The 19,641-nt window shown below is 40.1% G+C and overlaps 2 protein-coding genes across 3 annotated transcripts in view; one reads left to right on the forward strand and one right to left on the reverse strand.

The window, feature by feature from the left end:
• Positions 1–12,992, forward strand: part of LOC101937976 (uncharacterized) — a 115,019-nt gene extending 102,027 nt beyond the window's left edge. Inside the window, exons 44-49 of the mRNA XM_024102512.3 lie at positions 5,330–5,482; positions 6,238–6,447; positions 9,875–9,995; positions 10,887–10,952; positions 12,170–12,300; positions 12,839–12,992. Of these exons, the coding sequence (XP_023958280.2) occupies positions 5,330–5,482; positions 6,238–6,447; positions 9,875–9,995; positions 10,887–10,952; positions 12,170–12,300; positions 12,839–12,952 (795 nt within the window). The 3' untranslated portion in view covers positions 12,953–12,992. The remainder of the gene's footprint in view (positions 1–5,329; positions 5,483–6,237; positions 6,448–9,874; positions 9,996–10,886; positions 10,953–12,169; positions 12,301–12,838) is intronic.
• Positions 1–19,641, reverse strand: part of CD164 (CD164 molecule) — a 41,192-nt gene that overhangs the window by 9,221 nt on the left and 12,330 nt on the right. The window contains exon 6 of one of the 2 annotated variants that reach the window (XM_024102513.3): positions 8,062–8,111. In XM_024102513.3, the coding sequence (XP_023958281.2) occupies positions 8,062–8,111 (50 nt within the window). Of the gene's footprint in view, positions 1–8,061; positions 8,112–15,655; positions 18,685–19,641 lie in introns of those variants that run through there. The other variant, XM_008164922.4, reaches the window with a different exon arrangement.

Here is a 19,641-nt window from a genome sequence, read left to right on the forward strand (position 1 = left end):
TCTTGGCAAGGCTGAAAGTGGAGTCTGCATGTTTTTATTTCCTCTTGTAGTCCTAGGGGCAGGTCAAGATTTATTTACAGAGCTAGAGAAGTGCAATACTGCAGATTACGTCACAAGTGAGAAATGTTCTGTTGCTTTGGTTGAAGGTGTACCCCACAATTGGACAATTCAGTCTCTAGACCTTAGGCGCATTCCTGGATTCCTCACTGATGCTGAGCTCTTGCATAGCAGCTTCTGGGAGTAACACTTTCTACCATGTTCAGATGGCTAGGAGTCTCAGTCTCATCCAGGCGAATGATAATTTGACCTCAGTTATTCATGCCTGCGTCACGTCTCGGTTGGACTACGGCAAAGTGATTTTCCTGGGCATGAAACCTTCAGTATTTAGGAAATTCTGACTAGTACAGAAAGCTGCAGCTCATCTATTCAGCAACCTAGGCTACTGCAAGCACAGCAAGCCTATCTGCTGCTCCCTATGTTGGCTACCCATAGAATATCGAATCAAGTTGAAGGTCTTGGTCCTTATTTTCAAGATGACCCTGGGCCTAGGCGATTGGTATCTAAAAGATCAACTGAGGTTCCAGAATGAAGACTAGTCAACAACTTTTGCTGCTCTGGCACAATGGAACTCTCTACAATAAGGGTAAAGCTCATCTGTGCAGGAGACAGAACCATCTCAAGGGCTGACTGAAGACTGTGTAACCTACCATTCTCTAACATAAACATACGGTGTGTGTGTGTGTGTGTGTGTGTGTGTGTGTGTGAGAGAGAGAGAGATGTGTGCAATGGAATGTGTGGTGTTTGGGAGGCGAGATATATCTATATACAAATATTTAATTCCAAAACAAAGCATTCTACTTCACATGGACATGTAGGGAAGGGATGAGAGAGCAAACACTTGCTGGATGTTAGTCTCATTCTTAGTGTGCTAGTGGAAGACACTCAGATACTACATGAATAAGAACTTATACAGAATAGGATGGCAACATGGATAGTATTAAATACTCAATATATAACTTTTCTGGTAAAGAATCCAGACCAAAACTCGGGATGGTTTTAAGTGTAAATCTAAACAAAGCCACCTCCTCCTATCTGTAGTTAATTCGTCAACATCTTATGTAACATAACTCTTCTATAATTAAATAACATCTTGGCTTAAAAGAGAGTCAGACCATTAGAAAATGGGAAGTGAGACGCTAATGCTGTTTAACAACCAAAAGGATTAAAGAATCCATATGTTTATGCTGAGAAGAGAGGGAAAAAAATTGGGCTGACCTTGTGATGTGGTTCAGGATTATGTATGAAGAAGTGCCAGGTAAATACCTCAAGACCTCTGAGACTCATGTAGACTTTTTATCAGAAGCAGATGTGACCATTTAATCATGGTATTCTATAACATATTGGGGCCCTCCATGCAGGATGGAAAGTCAGTGGCTGCCATTCTGATTTTTTATTATTTATGTAGTGTAGCTGGAGTACATGGGGCTTTAAAAACATGCAAGAAAAGAAGGGCCCTTCCCTGAAGAATTTACAATCTACATACAATGGATGCAACAGAAGGACTGAGTAATTATCTTTGGTATGCAAGGAAGGTACCTATAGCTGCAGTTGCAGTGGGTTTGAATATACTGGAGTGAGGAGAGTTAGTGAGGCAGAAGAGAGAGAAGGAGGGTGTCAGGCTATGTATTACCCAGTCATGATGACAACTGACGGAAAAAATGAATGCAGGGCTGGCCTCAAACACAAGCAGAATAAGTGGCTGCTTTGTGCCTTACTCTTTGGTCTGTGGGCGCATGTGTCTTGCGTGCTCTGCAACTGATGTGCAACTCATGATTCAATTTCTCTTTCTGTCAATTCATGGCTGGCTCCATAAATCTGTTAGGCCAGCCCTGTATGAGCGAGTGAGTGTTTTACGGCAGAGAACACAAAATGGGATGGGAACCAGTCAAAGTAAATTCCAGAAGCAAATCCAGCCAACCCAGTTTTCCACGGAATCTGACTGCACCAGGATTCCAGTGAATTTGAGGACAATCTGTTCATATTCAGCCGTACTGTGAGTTCTTAATGAGTTTTGCTCGCTGAAGCAGGACAAAATGATAAAGCTAATCATTGTACCTTGACAGATTATTTCCTGTAATTATTGAGGTTTTCTTTGCAGGTGATTATATCCCAGGTGTCAGTATTATTGTCTGCCTGTCTGCAAACTTGCTGATAAGATTTCACTTTTAATTGAAACATATATGAATTAACATTCTAGGTGATAATTGAAAACATTGAGATCTGATTCTACTTCAGCTTTAATGGGAGTGTTTTACCCGAGTAAGGACTGCAGGAAACAGTTTAAAGATCTGCAAAGGGGAAAAATTAGGCTCATGCCTTTTTGTATGTATGAAGGAGGCCTGCATGTGGAGGTTGTGTGGGTTTGTTGTTGTTTTCAGGGGCAGGGTTGGTTCTTAATTACATTAGAAATTCAGATCATGTCTAGGTTAGAAGATCAGAGTTAACTTGAGTGGTCAACACCTGAATTGGCTTAGCCTAGGTATGAGCTGCAAAGCCATATCTCTTGAGTTACTGTGTCCTCATTGGTGCTGTGCTCACCCATCTCAAGGCGAATCCCTGGGTTCTTTGTGCAGCAGGAAGCTGATCTGCTCTGATTCTTTCCCAATGAATTGTGGAAGGACTAGACTCTGCTTCTGGACACACCGGGGAATTGTGGGAAAGCACTGGAAGACTGTCAATACTTGAGTGATTAGCCTACATCCTCACTGCAAAGTAGGAAGGTTACCAGCCTGAGTGAAAACAGCACCAGAGCGCTAGCTCATACACTGAGCAGTGCCAACTAGCCTAGATTTAAAACAGTCACAAACTCGGGGGCAATACCTGAGTCAAAGTCTGAGTTAACTCTGCAGTGAAGATGTACCCAGAGCATGAATGAACTGTTAAGAGGGTGAGGGACTCTTACTCAGTCTGGTTGTTTAAAACTTTTGTTTGTTTTATTAACACCTATTTAACTCTAGTGATTAACGTTTTGAATACAGGAAGGCTTTGCTAAAAATTCAACACCGTTAGCCTTTAATAACATGTTAAGAATTCAAAATAAATGTATCCTATACCTCCTACTGGTCCTCCAAAAACACTAAGGAAGATCAGATTTTATACTCCTGATATTGCTAAGGACCAGGGAACCTAGAAATCTGTTTGCCACAGAAAAACATGGCATTTCCATTTTTACAGCGAAATCTGTATTTTTTACATTTTATGAAAATGTAAAAACCTATATTAACTATTAACTACATTTTACTGAAAGTACCAGTGTCACTTATTCAATGCGCACAACCTCCCCCTCCTGTGGTTGATATTTTTTGAATGTGCTTTAAATTTACATAGCTAAACATACTCCAAATAAGCTGCTTCCAGTGTACAGAGGTTACTCAGTGGCATGTAGGGGTTTGTGTTTTAATGCATCTCAAATTTCACTTCAGCTTCCAGATATAAATAATTAAAGTTATGAAAAGATGCCCAAAACTTTAAAAATCACTAAAATATTGCTGAGTTTGGCAAGGACAAATTTCACGTTGATGGTACTGTGGTGTTCTATACTGTATGCGGCAAGGCTGTAGATTACATATGAAGGCAGACAATTGCAGAACATGTGGAAAGTGCTAAACAAACTGAATGAAAAGAAATGAAGAGGTTGAAATAGTAGGGTCATCAACAATAGCAAAGAAACAATGCACTGTGACTGGATCATTCTATTAATTTTATTTTATTATAATGATTAATGGCATTGGTAAGCTTTGAACTTGCTTAAATTGTAAATATATCAATAAAACATTGTGTTCAACTGATACCTATATATATTGTGGCTAGGTAAACTAATGTTCAGTGTTTCATTTTAATTGAGTAAAAATGTGGATTTTATGGTTTGGTTTTTTTATTGGAGAATTTTTTGTTTTTTTTTAATCACAGAAAACTAGGATCCCTTAAGGTCTTAAGGTTTTAAACAAACATTTTAATACTGTACACAGCAATGGTGAATGTGAAGCTTGGCTGAAGTGGTGAAGTCAGAGGGTGGGATATTTCCCCAGGGAATGCCTTACTGCTAAATGATGAACTAGCACTCGGCTGAGCCCTCAAGGGTTAACACGTTGTTAATGTAGCCTCACACTCTACAAGGCAGCACAAATGGAGGGAGGAGAGACAGCATGGCAGACAAACACACACCCTCTGTGTGTGAGAGAGAAAGAGAGAGAGAGAGATGTGCATTGCCCCTTTAAGTACGCTGACCCCACTCTAAGTACACTGCCTTTTTAAGTAGATCAGCTAGTTGAGACGCCAGCGAGCTCCCTCTGTCCTGAGCCCTGTCCCCCCCGCACTATGGAGATGGGGTAAGCAGGGGGCAGGATCATAGGAGAGGGGGACACCCTGACATTAGCCCCCTTCTTCCCCCCGCCCCGCACAGCAAGTAGGAGTCTCTGGGAGCAGCTCCAAGGCAGAGGGCAGGAGCAGCACATGGCATTCGGGGGAGGCACAGCTGAACTGCCGGCAATTGGTAACCTGCTGGGCGGCTGCTGCACAGGGAACTTAGGGGGGCTGCCAGTCCACCCTGGTTCCAAGCCCCCACCAGCTAGCTCCAACGGGCTGCTCTTTCTGCAAGCAGTGGACAAAGCAGGCGGCTGCCAAACAACGTTATAAGGGAGCATTGCACAGCTTTAAACGAGCATGTTCTCTAATCGATCAGCAACGTAACAATGAAACAGCGTTAATCGGGACGACTTTAAGTGAGGAGTTACTGTACTAACCTTGAATATTTTGGTAACATTTTATATATACCTATCACATACCTAACCAAAATACACCTCTACCCCGGTATAACGCGACCCGATATAACACGAATTTGGATATAACCCGGTAAAGCAGTGCTCCGGGGGGGCGGGGCTGCGCACTCCGGCGGATCAAAGCAAGTTCGATATAACGCGGTTTCACCTATAACGCAGTAAGATTTTTTGGCTCCCGAGGACAGTGTTATATCAGGGTAGAGTTGTAGTTCTATCCATACAAAATCTGTGTGTAAACCAGGCTTTAGAAAAAATGAGCAGAAACATACCAAACAAGCCTCCAAATACAAAAGGCCCCAAAATCAAACAAGCCCCCCCCCCCCCCCCCCTAAATTTTTCAGGCCTTCTTTTTGAATCTGAAAGAAACAAAAGGGACTCCCGCAACTTATTAAAAATCCCTTGCAGGTCACCTTTCAAGTAATCTGGCGCTATTAACAATACAGGACCATGGCTTTCATTCCTTAATTCTATTACGTTCTTTTTGTTAACAGGAGGCCCTTCAAAACAAAGAAGAGTGTTTGAATGCCAAGATGCTGGCAGAACAAGAGGTGCTTTTATTTCGTCAGCAGCTGGTGGCTATAAGGAAGGCTCTGGCAAAATCTCAAGCAGACAATGAAAGACTAAAGAAACAGTTAGATAAGCAGGTACCTAAAATAACTATCCTGACTCATTCTACGAAGTGGGTCAAATTCTCATCTCCTCAATACCACTTACTTCAATAGAGAATTTTACCCATTGCCTTTCAAGAGGGAAATACTTACAGAAACAATTGAGGGACAACTGGAAACTGAAGCTGAAGATGTATATATTTTGACTCTACCAAGCCATATATATTGGTTTGAGCTTTTTCTACAGGCGCTGTTGTAGTCAGAGAGGAATATAGACAGAAGCTGTTAGGGATCATATATAAGATTTACATCACCTCGGCAAAATGACAATCAAAGATTTAAAAGGGTTATTTTATGAAAATGAAGCTGTAAGATGGAGATATGAACTGTCAAAGAGCCTAAGAATAACTTCCAGATGCTAAATACCTGTATTAAAAAATAACTCCAGTACCCTATTGCTGATAATTATTTTAAATAAGAGGGAAAAAGAACACCCAATGTTTATTTCCACACGCAAAAAGTTTAACTTAGGCCTTGTCTATACTAGAGGGTTAAGCTGATGTAAGTTACTCAGTTTAGTTACGTAACTTACCAGAGCAGGGAGCTCCTTTCCAGGTATTGCTTAAAGGTGATGTGCAAAGGAGAAAAAATTGAGCTTCTGACCTATTTTGTTTCTGATTCCAGAAAGTTTGAGGGTTGGTTTGTTTTTAATTCTGCTTGTTTGTATATATTAGAAAGGAATGGGTCTTTCAAGTTCTGTTGCCTGACGTATTGTTATTTCCATGTCATAGAAACACTTGCTACAGGAAGTAGAACATAGGATGACTCAAGAAGCCCGGAGCAGGCAACAGCTGGATGTGATGAAGGCAGCAAACATGGAGAAGATGCTGGAAGACATGGGGCAGAAAGAACAGAGGCTGCAATGTCTGACCGAAGATGCTGAGAAATCTTCTCAAATAGTGCAGCTTCAGCAAAAACGGATCAAAAAAGAAATGCGGCAGGTAAGCGCACAACTACACCTTTAAACACTTCAGCATGTACCATGTTGCTAAGGAAGCTAGCATTCCTTGAGACATGTACTAGGGCCTCAGTATTGGTTACCAGCTGCATGTCTTTCTCTGATCAACACTGAATGCATCCCCTCCAGTGTCCTGGATTTCACAGAATACTCTGCATTTTGGGAGTTATTGCCGCCTCCTTCTGCAGCCCTGCCAAGCTAGGAGATGTTCTGAAGAGACAGACCCTTCAACACAGAATGCCTTTGGGTCTAAGGAACAGTGCACTAGGTTGGGGGCTAGGAGACCATGGGGTCTAAGCTCATCTCTTTCACAGTTTTTTATATCTGTGTGTACTTCACAACCTCTAATATTGAGCATGGCCTTGAATCCCTGTCCTCAGGCAAGTATTCCCCCCATTTTACAAATAAGCTAACGGAGAGGTCACAGGAGGTCACTTCTGGCAGAATTGGGTATAAAACCCAGGTGTTTAAAATGGCATGCCTAAATTTCCTCCAGTCATCCACAATGTGCTAAACCTAAGTATTTGTAAGCACCACTCTAACCACTAGATCATGCTCCCTTCGCAGAACTGGGAGTAGAACCCAGGAACACTGATCTCCAACATTATATCATAATTTAGCAAGTAGTTGTGTAATCCACTGGCAAATGTGTGCCGCATCCCTCACTAGCTGCTGGCCTACAGAGAGGATAACATGGAATTCTTTAGCTCTGTACTAGGGATTTGAAGACTGAGGGTTCAAGTCCTGCTAGTACTTTGTTTGCACATTATGGAATTTCTGTCCTTCCTAATTTCTTTTTAAACGACTGGTTTAATGAGTGAGAAAACATCCTTAAAACCTGCTTTATAGTTTAAAAAAACAAAACAAAAAAACCCAAACCACAAACATTATACCACAACTGACAGATTATAATGTGTAACAAAACACAGGTATATCATGTTTCAGACATTTGCATCACATTGTGGTTGCTTCGATCACACATTGGCAGATTTAAGGTTGAGAGGTATGACTGAATGGAATGGAGGAGCTCAGAAGTGCCAACTAGTTAACACAATGGTATATTAAGTCTTCTTTCTCTTCTCTTGCACTGTCACGTGAACTGTAAATGAGGAAATCCATTCCAGCAGTTTCATCATAAACTTAGAAGTTACCAACATTTAAATGTTCTTATTGGGTGAAATCAAACATGCAGTACTATATTTGGTATAAATTATAGAATGCCTAATCATTCCCAACAGCACAAGCCTTTCACTTACAATAAAAGTTTGGCAAATTCTACTTGGTTTGTTTTGCTGCAGATTTTACTGACCTTATCTGATTATATATTTTGTGTTTAAACAGTTCTGGGATAATCTAGATCCTCTTAGGAGATTTATTGAAGTATAACGTAGATCCAAGAGTGCCTTGACAGCCAAAACATACACAAAACAGCTGCTGTTTAGTGTAAAACAAAAGCACATGATTTTTCATCTTCAGCATATCTTAATCCCGTTACTATGGTAGAATAACAAAGAAAAGGCTTGTTGCAATTAGTCCAGCAAATACAGGGCAAAACCATTGACTCAGGGCAAGAGAGACACAATCAAAACCACAACACCTTGGTTGCTGCCATAGGTAGGTCATTTTTCTCTCCACTCCAAATGTTTACTGTTGTAAAAAAAAGAAATATAATTAGCATGTATGCTAATTGTTAAGTCTTTGATACTATAACACAGGTTGTATACAGCCATTGCGGACAGCATACATAGCTGGCATGTAGAAATTTTATTATTCCTTTGCTTTATCTACTTTCTATCTGACATGATTAAGTATCAAGGGGGACACATCCATTACCAGTGGTTTTCAAACCGGGGTTCAAGGAACCTTTTTTGATGGTCCACTGAATGAAACATTTTGGGACACAGGCAGGGTTGAGCCCAGTCTACACACAGAAATTGCATCAATTTAACTAAATCAGTGCCCACATGTTGTATGGACAGTCTGAAGTTGGTTATCGATTTCGCTTAATTTAATTGCTTAACAATGTCCTCCATTATTAGACTGATTTAAGACTGTCTGCAAAAAGAACTGGCACAAATTTAAGTGAATCAATTTAGAAGCTGATTTAACTAAATGAGTACAATTCCCGTAGTCCAGCTCTTGGATTGGGTTGTCGGGTGGATAAGTGGGTCAATGAGAGGTGCTTTGGGTCTCTTACAAAGTGACCTGCAGAATGAAAATGTTTGAAAACCACTTGATTAGATTTTAGTCAGGTACATCCCCTTGGCTGCACTTCATGCACTCCACAATCTCTAACAGTATAAAGTGTGGCTTTCCATCCCTTTATTTGCAGTCCTACCATAGATAGGATGAAATGTCCTTGTTCTTATCTGACTGCCTCTCCTATTAACCTGGCCAAAGTATTTTCTCTCTTCAACCACCTGAACAGTCCAATTGAAAGCACCCACCGCAATTTGGGAGAGTTGGGATGACAGATAGCATTTTGCTGGGAATAGTTCAGCAGGCTGCTGGCACTTTCTGTGACTGCCTTTATTAAGAGTGTATGACATCAAGAGACTTTTGGAAGAGCAAAGCATTCAGCCCTGGCACATAGGCCAATGAGTTCATAGTCCCCGTCTCTAAATGGTGCAGCTGTGCACCCTTTTGTTGTGTTTACAAAATACTTTTGAGTGCCAAGAAGCATCAGTAGCTGAATTGGCCTTTGAGAAAATAAATAATGTGGTATTAGATAAACAAAACAATGACAGTGTCAGGACTTTTAGTGCTACAGTGGTCCCTGCTACTGCTAGCTCCCAAGAAGAAGACCTATATGGGCATGAAAGCATATGGCTTATAACAGTTATCCTGTCTAGAACCAAGCCATCATCTCAGCAGTGTCTGATTCAATTGTTGGTTCTCATTTCTTGCTCCTTGTTCTGGCAGGGAGTGGGGGCACTGAGAAGACAGGTCACACAGCCCTTGGAGGAGCTGAGGGAAAGATGACTTGCTGTTGTTCACTCCTATCTTTCATTCAGAATGGCATTGAGGCTGGAAGTGTCTGGTCATGGTGTGGGTTACAAGGGTTATAAATAGAGAGCTCAGGGGAGTGAGGAGGGAAAAGGCCCCAGGTTGTCTACTGTCCTTTCTTAAAATGCTGGAAACTGCAGATTTTATTAAATAGTTATAATGACCAGTTATACCAATTATATCACTGTCTCCTCCAGAAGGATCCCAGACACATTTTATAAAATTATATCTAGGAATTACTTCATTCACCGCTGAACAGTGACCACCTCTGATGCTGAAGGCATCTGCTTCTCCTCCTTTTGAGCCCTTTAGCCTGTGCCTTTGCTTTGAATGAGGATTGTCAGAAGATTTTTTTTTCTTTTTTAACCTGAATCCTCTTCATGTGGTATTGCCATCCTCCTTAGATAAGAAGCCAGTTGATCCAAGAACGTAGTTTAAAACTGGATGCCTTCCAGTGGGTGGATGAACTGCAGTGTCAGGTTTATGACTTGGAAGCTGTAACATCCCAGAGAAACTCACCCACAGGTAAGGGAACATGTATTTATTTTAAAATGACATGAACATCTAAACAAGGAGAGTAGATTTTTTTCCAGCTTAATTGTGTGGCTTGGGTACTGTACCACCATGGAGATTGCCAAAATGGCGCATGCCTGCATAGTCACCAACCCCCACCTACAAAAATAGATGGTTCCTCTCTTCCTTCATCCCCCTCTGCTTTTTTTTCTCATCATGTGTGAAGGCGGCTTGAAAGATGGCTTTGGAGTTTTGGGGGTGGGGATTTTTTTTTTGTTTTTTGTTGCTTGCTTGTTTTTTAACCTTAGCATCGTCAGGAATATAAATACTGCTGTTTTTACTGGAAGTCTCTTTGGAGGACAAGAGAACAGGAGTTTGGAGCTTTCTCAGATCTTCACTGAAGGGACAAGAATTTTGAAGCTTTAACAAAGATGTTTTTTCTTCCCAGCTGTTTTTTTATAACACCTGTTTAATTCAAAGTGCTTTAAACAGGTTGATGAAAAAAGAATATTAAACTACCTTTCCAGTGTTAGCAGAGATGAAAAATACGGCCAATGTGAATACCAAATGGGCAAGTAAGGCTGAGTACATTCTGAACCAACCAGAGATAGCTCTCTATGGACAAATCAAACACACAGGATGAAAAGAAGTGAAAATCAGCTTGGACATTTCAAAGTATTTGGTCTGCAGGGAGTTCCCATTATTCAACCTGTTGCATAGCTGGAGAACTTGTCTGGAGAGCAAGGAAAAGCCTTTTTTTAAAATGGAGCCTGCCTCAAAATACAGACATTCCTCAGATGTCTGTCCCCAAATACTAAAAGGACATGCTTTTCTCTAGCTTTTTCTTGATGAGTATGATGTTAATTGTGTATTATGGATGTTGTAATTTATTTCTTTAAAAAGGAATGAAGAAGAAGTCCATTAATCTGATGTCTTCTAGTGCTAGCAGCGTAAGAAGTCCTTTGTCAGGTAATAGTTATTCTGTATTGGTTTATCACAGGCTCACAGAGTGCAGAGGTTTATAATTGTTATTAATTTGAATAAGGGTGTATTGCCTTTAGTTGTAATATCAAGCCCTAAAGTAATTGCATGCATTACTCTTCATTCTAGTGTTCATATTCATCTAGGGGTGACAATTGAACAGTTGCTATGTCTCTGTCGATTTTAGGCTGTTATTGCAACCACAGCCACACCCTCATTTGATCTGGTTACAATAATCACAGTAGAGTTGTCCACATAGATGCTTTAGTCACAGCACAACCAACTGTCCATCACGCTGCCTATCAGTGCTTTCTGAGAAAATCTGGCCTGCTGTCTCATATTGCCTCAGCAGGGGATAGAGGACAGGCACACAGATTAGTATCAGCAACACTCAGGACAATGCATTCTGGGATGTCTTGCTGCACAAAGATATTGGAAGGAAGAGGAGCACCCATCTCAATTACACTGACTTAGGGTCATATCTGCATGGCAAAATAAGTGCTATAATTAAGTTTCAGAAACATAGCTAGGTGCCAATCAAGGCTATTGGCAAGGGTGACATGCGGCAAGCTGCCAGTGGCTACTAACAGAATATTAACCATGCTGTATGTAGAGACAATCCAAGCTTAGAGCTGATCATAGCAGTAACCAGTTAGAAACTCAGCATCTGCTTCAGAGATTTCTTCGTGCCTAAACGGACCAACAGTCAGTTAGGGAAGTGTCTCTGTCTGCGTGAAGACCTAATGAAGGGAAAAAACTAAGCTAACGCTTGAAATTGAAGAAACCATCGACTTACATTTTTGATTCTGTTGCAATCTAAGGGATAATGACAATAGAGCTTTGGAGAAACTATTTGCCTATAATGGATTAGATTAGAGCTTGGATCAGCAAAGATCTGCTTCACTGATCTGTCCACGGATGGTGTAATATATGTATGAGTCCCACTGTAATGAGACTTAATCAAAGCCCTGTCACTGGTTAGAGAAAGTCTTTATGCAGAAATATTGTGGCTATTTTTAATTCTGCACATTCTATTAGAAACCATACAGGAACCACTATGCAGTTAGGACAGGACTAAGAAAGAAGTTGCTTACAATTCTGTATGAATTAACATCTGTATTTTTATGATACATATCAGAACAGGTGCTTTGTGTATTTTTGCTAAAGTCAAGTTCTGCTGTAACTCCACATTATTTATAATATAGGTTCTGCATCATGGGCCCAGCGCACAGTGATCTCCGCATCCACTCTACCCCGGGATTACAAGCAGAATCCTTTGACTCCAGATCCCAAAGGTAGCAATATAACATCAGGAAAGACTGAAAGGCCAAAGACTGTGAGTAATGGTGGATTTGGTAGTGAGTGGTTTAAAAAAAAAAATCAGTGAAGTTTGTTAAAAATGAATTGTGTTGAGTCAGCTTTTAGGTCTGGATAACAGTCAAATCCCCCTTAAAGATCTGGATTAAGTAGTGGAATGGGGGAGTGATATAATTGAAGGCTTCCTGTTACACCTGATTCACAGTTCTTATACCCTATTGGCTGATTTCTAGGGACTTGTTAGGCTTCTAAGGGACAATGTGTCAGGGAGGACCACCTATGCTAGAGGGTGCTGTGGCAGGGTCAGTGACTTCTGAGAAGAGCAGAGGAGGTGTCTTACAATGAATCTTGTCCCTCTCTCCAGCCAGGAACCACCCCATTCCTAGTCAGCCTGCCTTCAAGCCACTTCCCTTTGTTTCAAACTAGGAAGTAGCATGTGGCTGTAGCACATGTTGGGATGGGTTGCTGATCAGGATAAATCTACTCAGGCTCAGTGTAATTACTGCATAGACTCCTCCCCAGGATTAACATTACAGCCCACTCACTTACAATTGCAGGTGCCCAGCAGATGGAAGAACAGAGTGATAGATGCTCTTTTACCAGACCTGGCTGAACACACACAACCTCCCATCCTCATGCAGCAGCATGAACACAGGCTGGCCCAAAAGTGAGCTGAAATGTACTTTTGATTAAAATCAGAGGGTGTTTTCAGACCTATGCATTGTAACTGATCTGGCTAACATGGAATGGGCTAATGAAATTTATGCAAAGTCAAACTGATGTACAAAGTAACACGTGCTCTGACTGGGCCCTGGTCTACACTACAAACTTATAGAGATATAAATATGTTGCTGAGAGATGGTTATACCGACCTGACTCCCACTGTAGACAGTGCTATGTTGGGGAGGTGGAATACCTACGCTGATGGGAGAAGCTCTCCCATTAGTGCAGGCAGCATCTTCACGAAGCGCTACAGCGGGGCAGCTGGCCCGTTGTAAGTGTAGACAAGGCCTGACAATCCTTTACTGGTGTGAACTGTGAAAGGCTTTTTGTTTTATAAAGATTGTGCATATTTGGCAATATGCACAGGTATGGAGAACCCCCAAAATATTAACCACATTCCAGGATTTGCTATGAAATTTTGTTTGTTTTATATAAAAGTAAATCATTCAGCTGGCCAACTTTCCATGGGAGAAAACAAAGTTTCTAAGTACAGCATGCTTTGCAAATATGGACAAAAAAGTAATTCCCCTCTAGAGAACATGAAAAGTACTGTAAAACAAAAGGATCCTCTCAGAGGGGGAGTGGGATGAAGGGGCTTATCCTGCTGTTCAGTTATCATTAGAGCTGGTCAAAAAATGAAAATTACTTTTCACAATTTTTTTTTGTTTGAATTCGAAGAAAAAGTTCAAAAATTTTGGTGCAAAGTAATTTTAGAAAAGTTGTTTCTGGAGAATCAAAACAATGTTTTGAAAAATTCCAGGGAGCAGGGGATTCTGGGCAGATTTCTACTGATTTGACACATTCCTGTGAAAAGTTTCAATTCTAGTGAATCAGCAGTTTCCAACAAGCTCTAGTTATTACCTTCTCTTTCACTTGTCACAGAAACTGATGTTCTGGGACTCCCTATTATCTAAATATGGTGATGTGAAAAGCTCTGTTCAATGTAGTCCTGAAGCCTTAAACCTCCACCTGTCCTACTGATGAGTGTGTTAGCCTGATCTATAGTGTGGGTATTAATTATATTGATCACTTAAAAATTCCCAGGTATCACTTTGAGGGTTGACAGGTTCTTGTCCCAAGATCAGGCCTAGTATTAAAATTACTATATAGTTGGAAACCCCGATGGCTCTCCCTATAGGAACTCTTCTATATTTCCAAATAGTTTATTAATACATTTAGCAAAATCAATCTCTCTCTCACACACACACACACACACACAGTAAGATGAGAGTGACACTACAGAATGTACATCTGCACATCCATATACTCACACCATCCCTTGCAGGACGACCTGAAATGTTAGCCATCACCTTCCTCCTCCTCATGAGTAGCCATTGTTCTAGCCCCTTCCGAGGGCTACATCTCTCTCTCCTACCCCACAGGCTGGAATGCAAGCTTTATAATATGTTACACTGATGCCACTGTATTTAAAACATATTCAGTAGGGGGTTTTCACTTTTTCCTTATATATATTTCCTCGTCCTACCAATGTTGAGGTGTCCTCCTTCTACAGATTAGTATACTGATACATGTAACTACCATGTCAGCTCATGATCATATCTGTCACCCCTTGCTTAAGTATATTTGCAGTTCCATGTTCCTTGTGGTAGAATATTCTAATTCCTACCATTAAGCAAGCTCTCCTTGGTATCTAAAAGTAACTGTTGATCTATGTCAAGGGTTACAGCCTACTTAACCACATTTATGCTAACAAAGTAAGTAAAACGGATGTGCCTAGTTTTACAGCTGTCATGTGTATATTTTCTTCTCCTTCCTCTCCTACTTCCCCTGCCTAGCTCTTGCTTCTGATTCTTACATCCTTTGTCATCATCTCACTTGTGATCTGAGAACAGCTGAATCGTGGTGCTTCCCTGACGCAGCTCAGGCCAGTCCCAGCTTGAAGTAAGGCTGCTATGAGAATTAATGACAAGACTCTGTTGTACTACTACAGGTTCTCAGCTGGTGTGTTTTTTTTTAGGTACCCCAGCAATGACACTTTTTCAAAGACAAGGGATGGCAACTCTAACTGGCTTTTTCTTTCACAGCATTAACCTTTCTGTAAAAGAACACACCAGACTAGATGAAATAATGGTCTCTTGTGGCCTTAAATACCTCTGAAGATGTAGACCTTAGTTTCATAGATTTTAGGTGCCAAAATGCTTTAGATGCCATAGACACACTTGCTATTGTAAAGAGCAAAAGTGAAACCTGAACATAAGAATGGCCATGGTAGGTCAGAACTGTCCCTCTAGCCCAGTATCCTGTGCCAGATGCTTCAGAAGGAACGAATAGAACAGGGCAATTTATCAACTGAGCCATCCCATTGTCCAGTCCCACCTTCTGATTGGCTGAAGTTTAAGGACACCTAAAGCATGGGGTTGCATCCTTGAAAGTCTTGGCTAATAGCCATTGGTGGACCTTTCCTTCTTGAACCCAGTTATATTTTTGGCCTTCACAATATCCCCTGGCAATGAGTTCCACAGTCAATCCTCATTTCTCCACAGCATTTTTTGTTTGGAACTTCTGCAGCCACAGTGGCTATTTTGAATGCAAAGGCTGCAAGGACTGTATACTTAAAAAAAAAAAAACAACAACCTTCCCTTGTTGCTAAAAGTAGAGAGAATATTTACAAACTAAATACAACCAAAACATTTATTCAGTAAATGTGATTTTATTTGTCAAATTTGGTTTTCTGATATTTGTTTTGCATTTCTTCCACTGAAGACAAAATACAAACTACACAGCAATGCCTGCAAGGAACATTCATAAGATACCAGGTTTGATAAATATATATTTGCACAAGGTGGTTTCAAGGACAAGTCAGATGATAAACAGCTTGAAAAAAGGTGACTACAGTTCAGTGCTTAAGATCTGATTTAAAGGGGCAGCCTAATAGCAAATAAAACTACTCCATGGAGACAATCTAAGAAAGCTACCTTCCACTTCAAAACACACGACTAAGAGGACCTGAAAGTTCTATTAGTCACATGCTAGTAGCCAGCATAGACTAACTGGCACTGTAATTCTGCAAGGAAACTGTCTCAATTTTAACAAAAAACAAAACCGAAACCATACCAAGGTAGCCCAAGCACATGTCTGGCACCTAGAATGAGTTGTCAGACAGAAACTAAGCCTGAGCTATGATTTTGTCAGCAACTTAGGCAAGCCAGTTTGTCTAGCAAGGCAAGCATACAGGCTGCTGCACAAAACTTACACCTTCCTAGAACAAAACTAAACCTATACTTCTGCAATAACTGCATTACAAAATTAAAACTTCCTGAAGATCGACATCAATGGCACCAAGATCCTGGAAAGTATCAATTGCTGACACTGAGGGATTAAACTAGTAACTAAGGCAAGTTACCGCCTGTCCCGGTTTTTCCAACAAATTTGAGGCCAGATTTTTAAAACAATTAAGGCACTTGAAAAATGATTAAGTTTTTGCTTAATGAGCACATTTTCTAACATAAATCAAGATCACTGTGAGACTAAAGCATTTTAGCCAAATTTTACACAGTAATTAAATTAATCAACTTCAGGTTTAACTGTGGCATTGTTTTTCTTAAGTGTCCCGTAGCCTTTTGCTGCAAGTTTCTAAGACCAAAATGTTAGACAGCTTTTAGAGAATTAGGAACAATACTAAATAAAATTGTTTTATGAATACTATTGGGAATATCTACTGTGTGTGAAGTGGGAGGTCAGTCTTGTCACATTATAGAAAAGTGCATAGAGCATGTTCCTTTGCCCAAATTAAGTTATGAAACAATTTAAGGAGATGGGAGTGACAGACTAAATGATTTTACAATATAAGGCCAAGGATACACCATCCAATCCAGACAAACGGTGCTTGCTGGAAGTTGGGTGGTCAGTCTGTTTAATAAACCTGAGCTGACTGACTGCTTTTGTCTCGAGTAAATTAAATTGCAATTCTCTGAAGGTACAGCACTGTCTGGTAACAATTATTTTATATAGCAAGTTTAGTTTTCTATGCAGCATAACAAAGTGAATGCTTTCCAAGGTAGAAGAGCATGAGGAAATAAAACTCACTGCAACTAAAATGCTTTTTCATTTACTTATTAAGTCATGGCAATGTATGGGTTTTATAACTTAATTAGTGATCATGCTGTCAATGTTTAAACGCCCAGTTTGATAAACATTTAAATCATGCAAGTCAGTAGCTGCATAAGACTATAATTTCCTCAAAATGGGGATAAGGAACACCATCCATTTGAAATCTAGTCAATTTCAATAGTTAAAAGTAGCTTCAAGTGCTAGGACTACCCAGTCCATTTCCAATGTTATCTTAGAATTGTTTCACTCCCATCGTGCTGCATCAAAGGCCCACACAAAGAGGAGGAGAAAGTGTTCGTAGGCAGTGGAGGACAGTGAAACTTACTATGCACAAAGCAAACTGTTTCTGTTATAGTAATCTTGAATGCCTCTAACAATAATAGATAACATTTTTTCAGACAAATATGATTTAAGTTGGTGCCCTTTTGAAGTCCGGAATGTGAAGTTATGCTATGGCCTTCCTATGCTTGCTTTGTTACAGGCCAGAAATAATTTGAGGCTAGTGAAAATCTAGTTCACCTTCAAAATTAGTCCAATATCCCAGTCCCTCATTCACAAAAGAAGTCAACCTCTCAAAAGGTCAGAAAATAAAATGTTAGCCATGTTTTTGTTGTAGTGAATGTTGAGATTGGAAAGATGTACTCTGCTTTACTCTATTAGGCTAGTACTGCATCAGCCTTTAACTTTGATACAAATGAAAATGGCACAAACATTTGAATTTGCAGCCTATCTTTTATTCTTTAAGGCACTGGACTTTATTTCCTCTTACATGGAGAGGAAATATTCTCACCACCCTTCCAGTTATAACAACTGAAAAGGCCAAATTTAAGAAATTAAAATGTGCAATACAATTCTTGGTTGGCATCTTTAATTCTCATGTAGAAAAATATGGGTTTGGCATTATTTTCATCCAAAAGGCTATTTTATGAAGACAGTTTCTATTTCTACAATCCTTTGTTAACCTTCCTCGCAGTACACTACGAGAGCCACAAGCTAGCACAAATGATATTTCACTCCCAGAAGTCAGTCATTGATAAAATTATAGGGATACTGCACTTATGGTTGATTAAATCAGCCTCCACAATCATCATCATGAGATTGTCTACTCAAGACAGTGTTACCACTGAATACAAGAATCACTGTACGTCTACATTTGGCATGTCAAGTTTAAAAAAAAAAAGTCCCACAGCTGCAGCCACTAAAGAAAAATAAGATAATCACAAGGACTCATGCAGCATATTGAGTACCTCTGTTGAGCCAGAGGTGATTCATACCACCTCTTGCCAAGTATAGTGTTACAAAAATATCATCCTTTCAAAAAGTCTTCTTTTGGAGATTTAAAGGATATTCTGAACTGTGGTGTTCCATACAGGACAGAGAATATATTTTGGTTCAGTGAACTACAAGTGTTGGGCTACTAGTCCATTGTAAAATGACAGGTTCTAGAGAGTATGATAGTTTCGATCTTTGGACTTGCAGAATTTATACAGGAAGAAGACTACAGCCTGCAGACCCAGTACAAGGACAATCCCACCAATGAAACTGGCAGCATCAAATGTAGACTTGTGAGGAGCTGGTTTAGGGGGACTCTCAGTAGCATGTGTTGTACCTGTTAAACAACAAATTAATAGATTATAGTTTAACAAGTGGATGTTACATTTACCATAAATATTAGTACAGAATTTGGTGTTTTCCTTCTTGTACTATGAATCTGTTCAGTAAGAGGTTTGAGATTAAACACCGATTAAGAAAGCACACTGTGTATGCTTCACAACCCCCAAGCATGACATTTGCCAATACAATTCTTCACTTCCTTCTTTGTACTCCCAGGTTTGAGGATCTGTCAAAGCAACATTCACAGCAATGATTTTCAACCTGTGAACCGCAGCCTATACCTAAGATTTCCAAAGGGGTCTGCACTGCCATTTGAAATTTTTTCAGGGTCCATAAATGAAAAATGGTTGAAAGCCACTGCTGTATGAAGATTTTACCTTTCATTGAAACATTTACTGTACATTAGAGTATGTCAAACCACAAGTAACTAAGAGCTACTTTGAACTGCATGTAAGAACTAGTTTCATCCCCATTTCACGGAAGAATCCCAGTTAAACTAAATCTGTTCAAAATACCATTACCCACACTTTTGTTTTACTATAAGAATGATGCCCATCATTGATACCTCAGAACTCCCAGAGGGCCAAAAATAATTTTCCTAATGAGGTGAGACCCCCTCTTCTGCTACCTACCCTAATCTATTTTTCTGCTCATATTTAGTGAATGACCTTACTAAAGAACAATAAAAATCTGTGCCTGAATAGTCTCCCATCTGTTAAATAAAATCTTCTAGCAATGTGCAACTAAAAGATTTAGATCTCATCACAACGCACAGGGCCCCAATATTGTAGCCATCACCAAAAGAATACACTTTTAAAAACTACCTCCCCTTTTGAATACATTTCATTGGGTGGTATAATTTGTTAGTTTAATTTCAAGATCAAGTCTTTTAAGTTGGACCCTATTGTTGTTGCCCAACATGTGTTAGTGCCGTGTTTCTCTACAGCTGGTC

This window comes from Chrysemys picta, chromosome 3, assembly GCF_011386835.1.
Source record: "Chrysemys picta bellii isolate R12L10 chromosome 3, ASM1138683v2, whole genome shotgun sequence".
In the NCBI taxonomy this organism is placed as follows: Eukaryota; Metazoa; Chordata; order Testudines; family Emydidae; genus Chrysemys; species Chrysemys picta.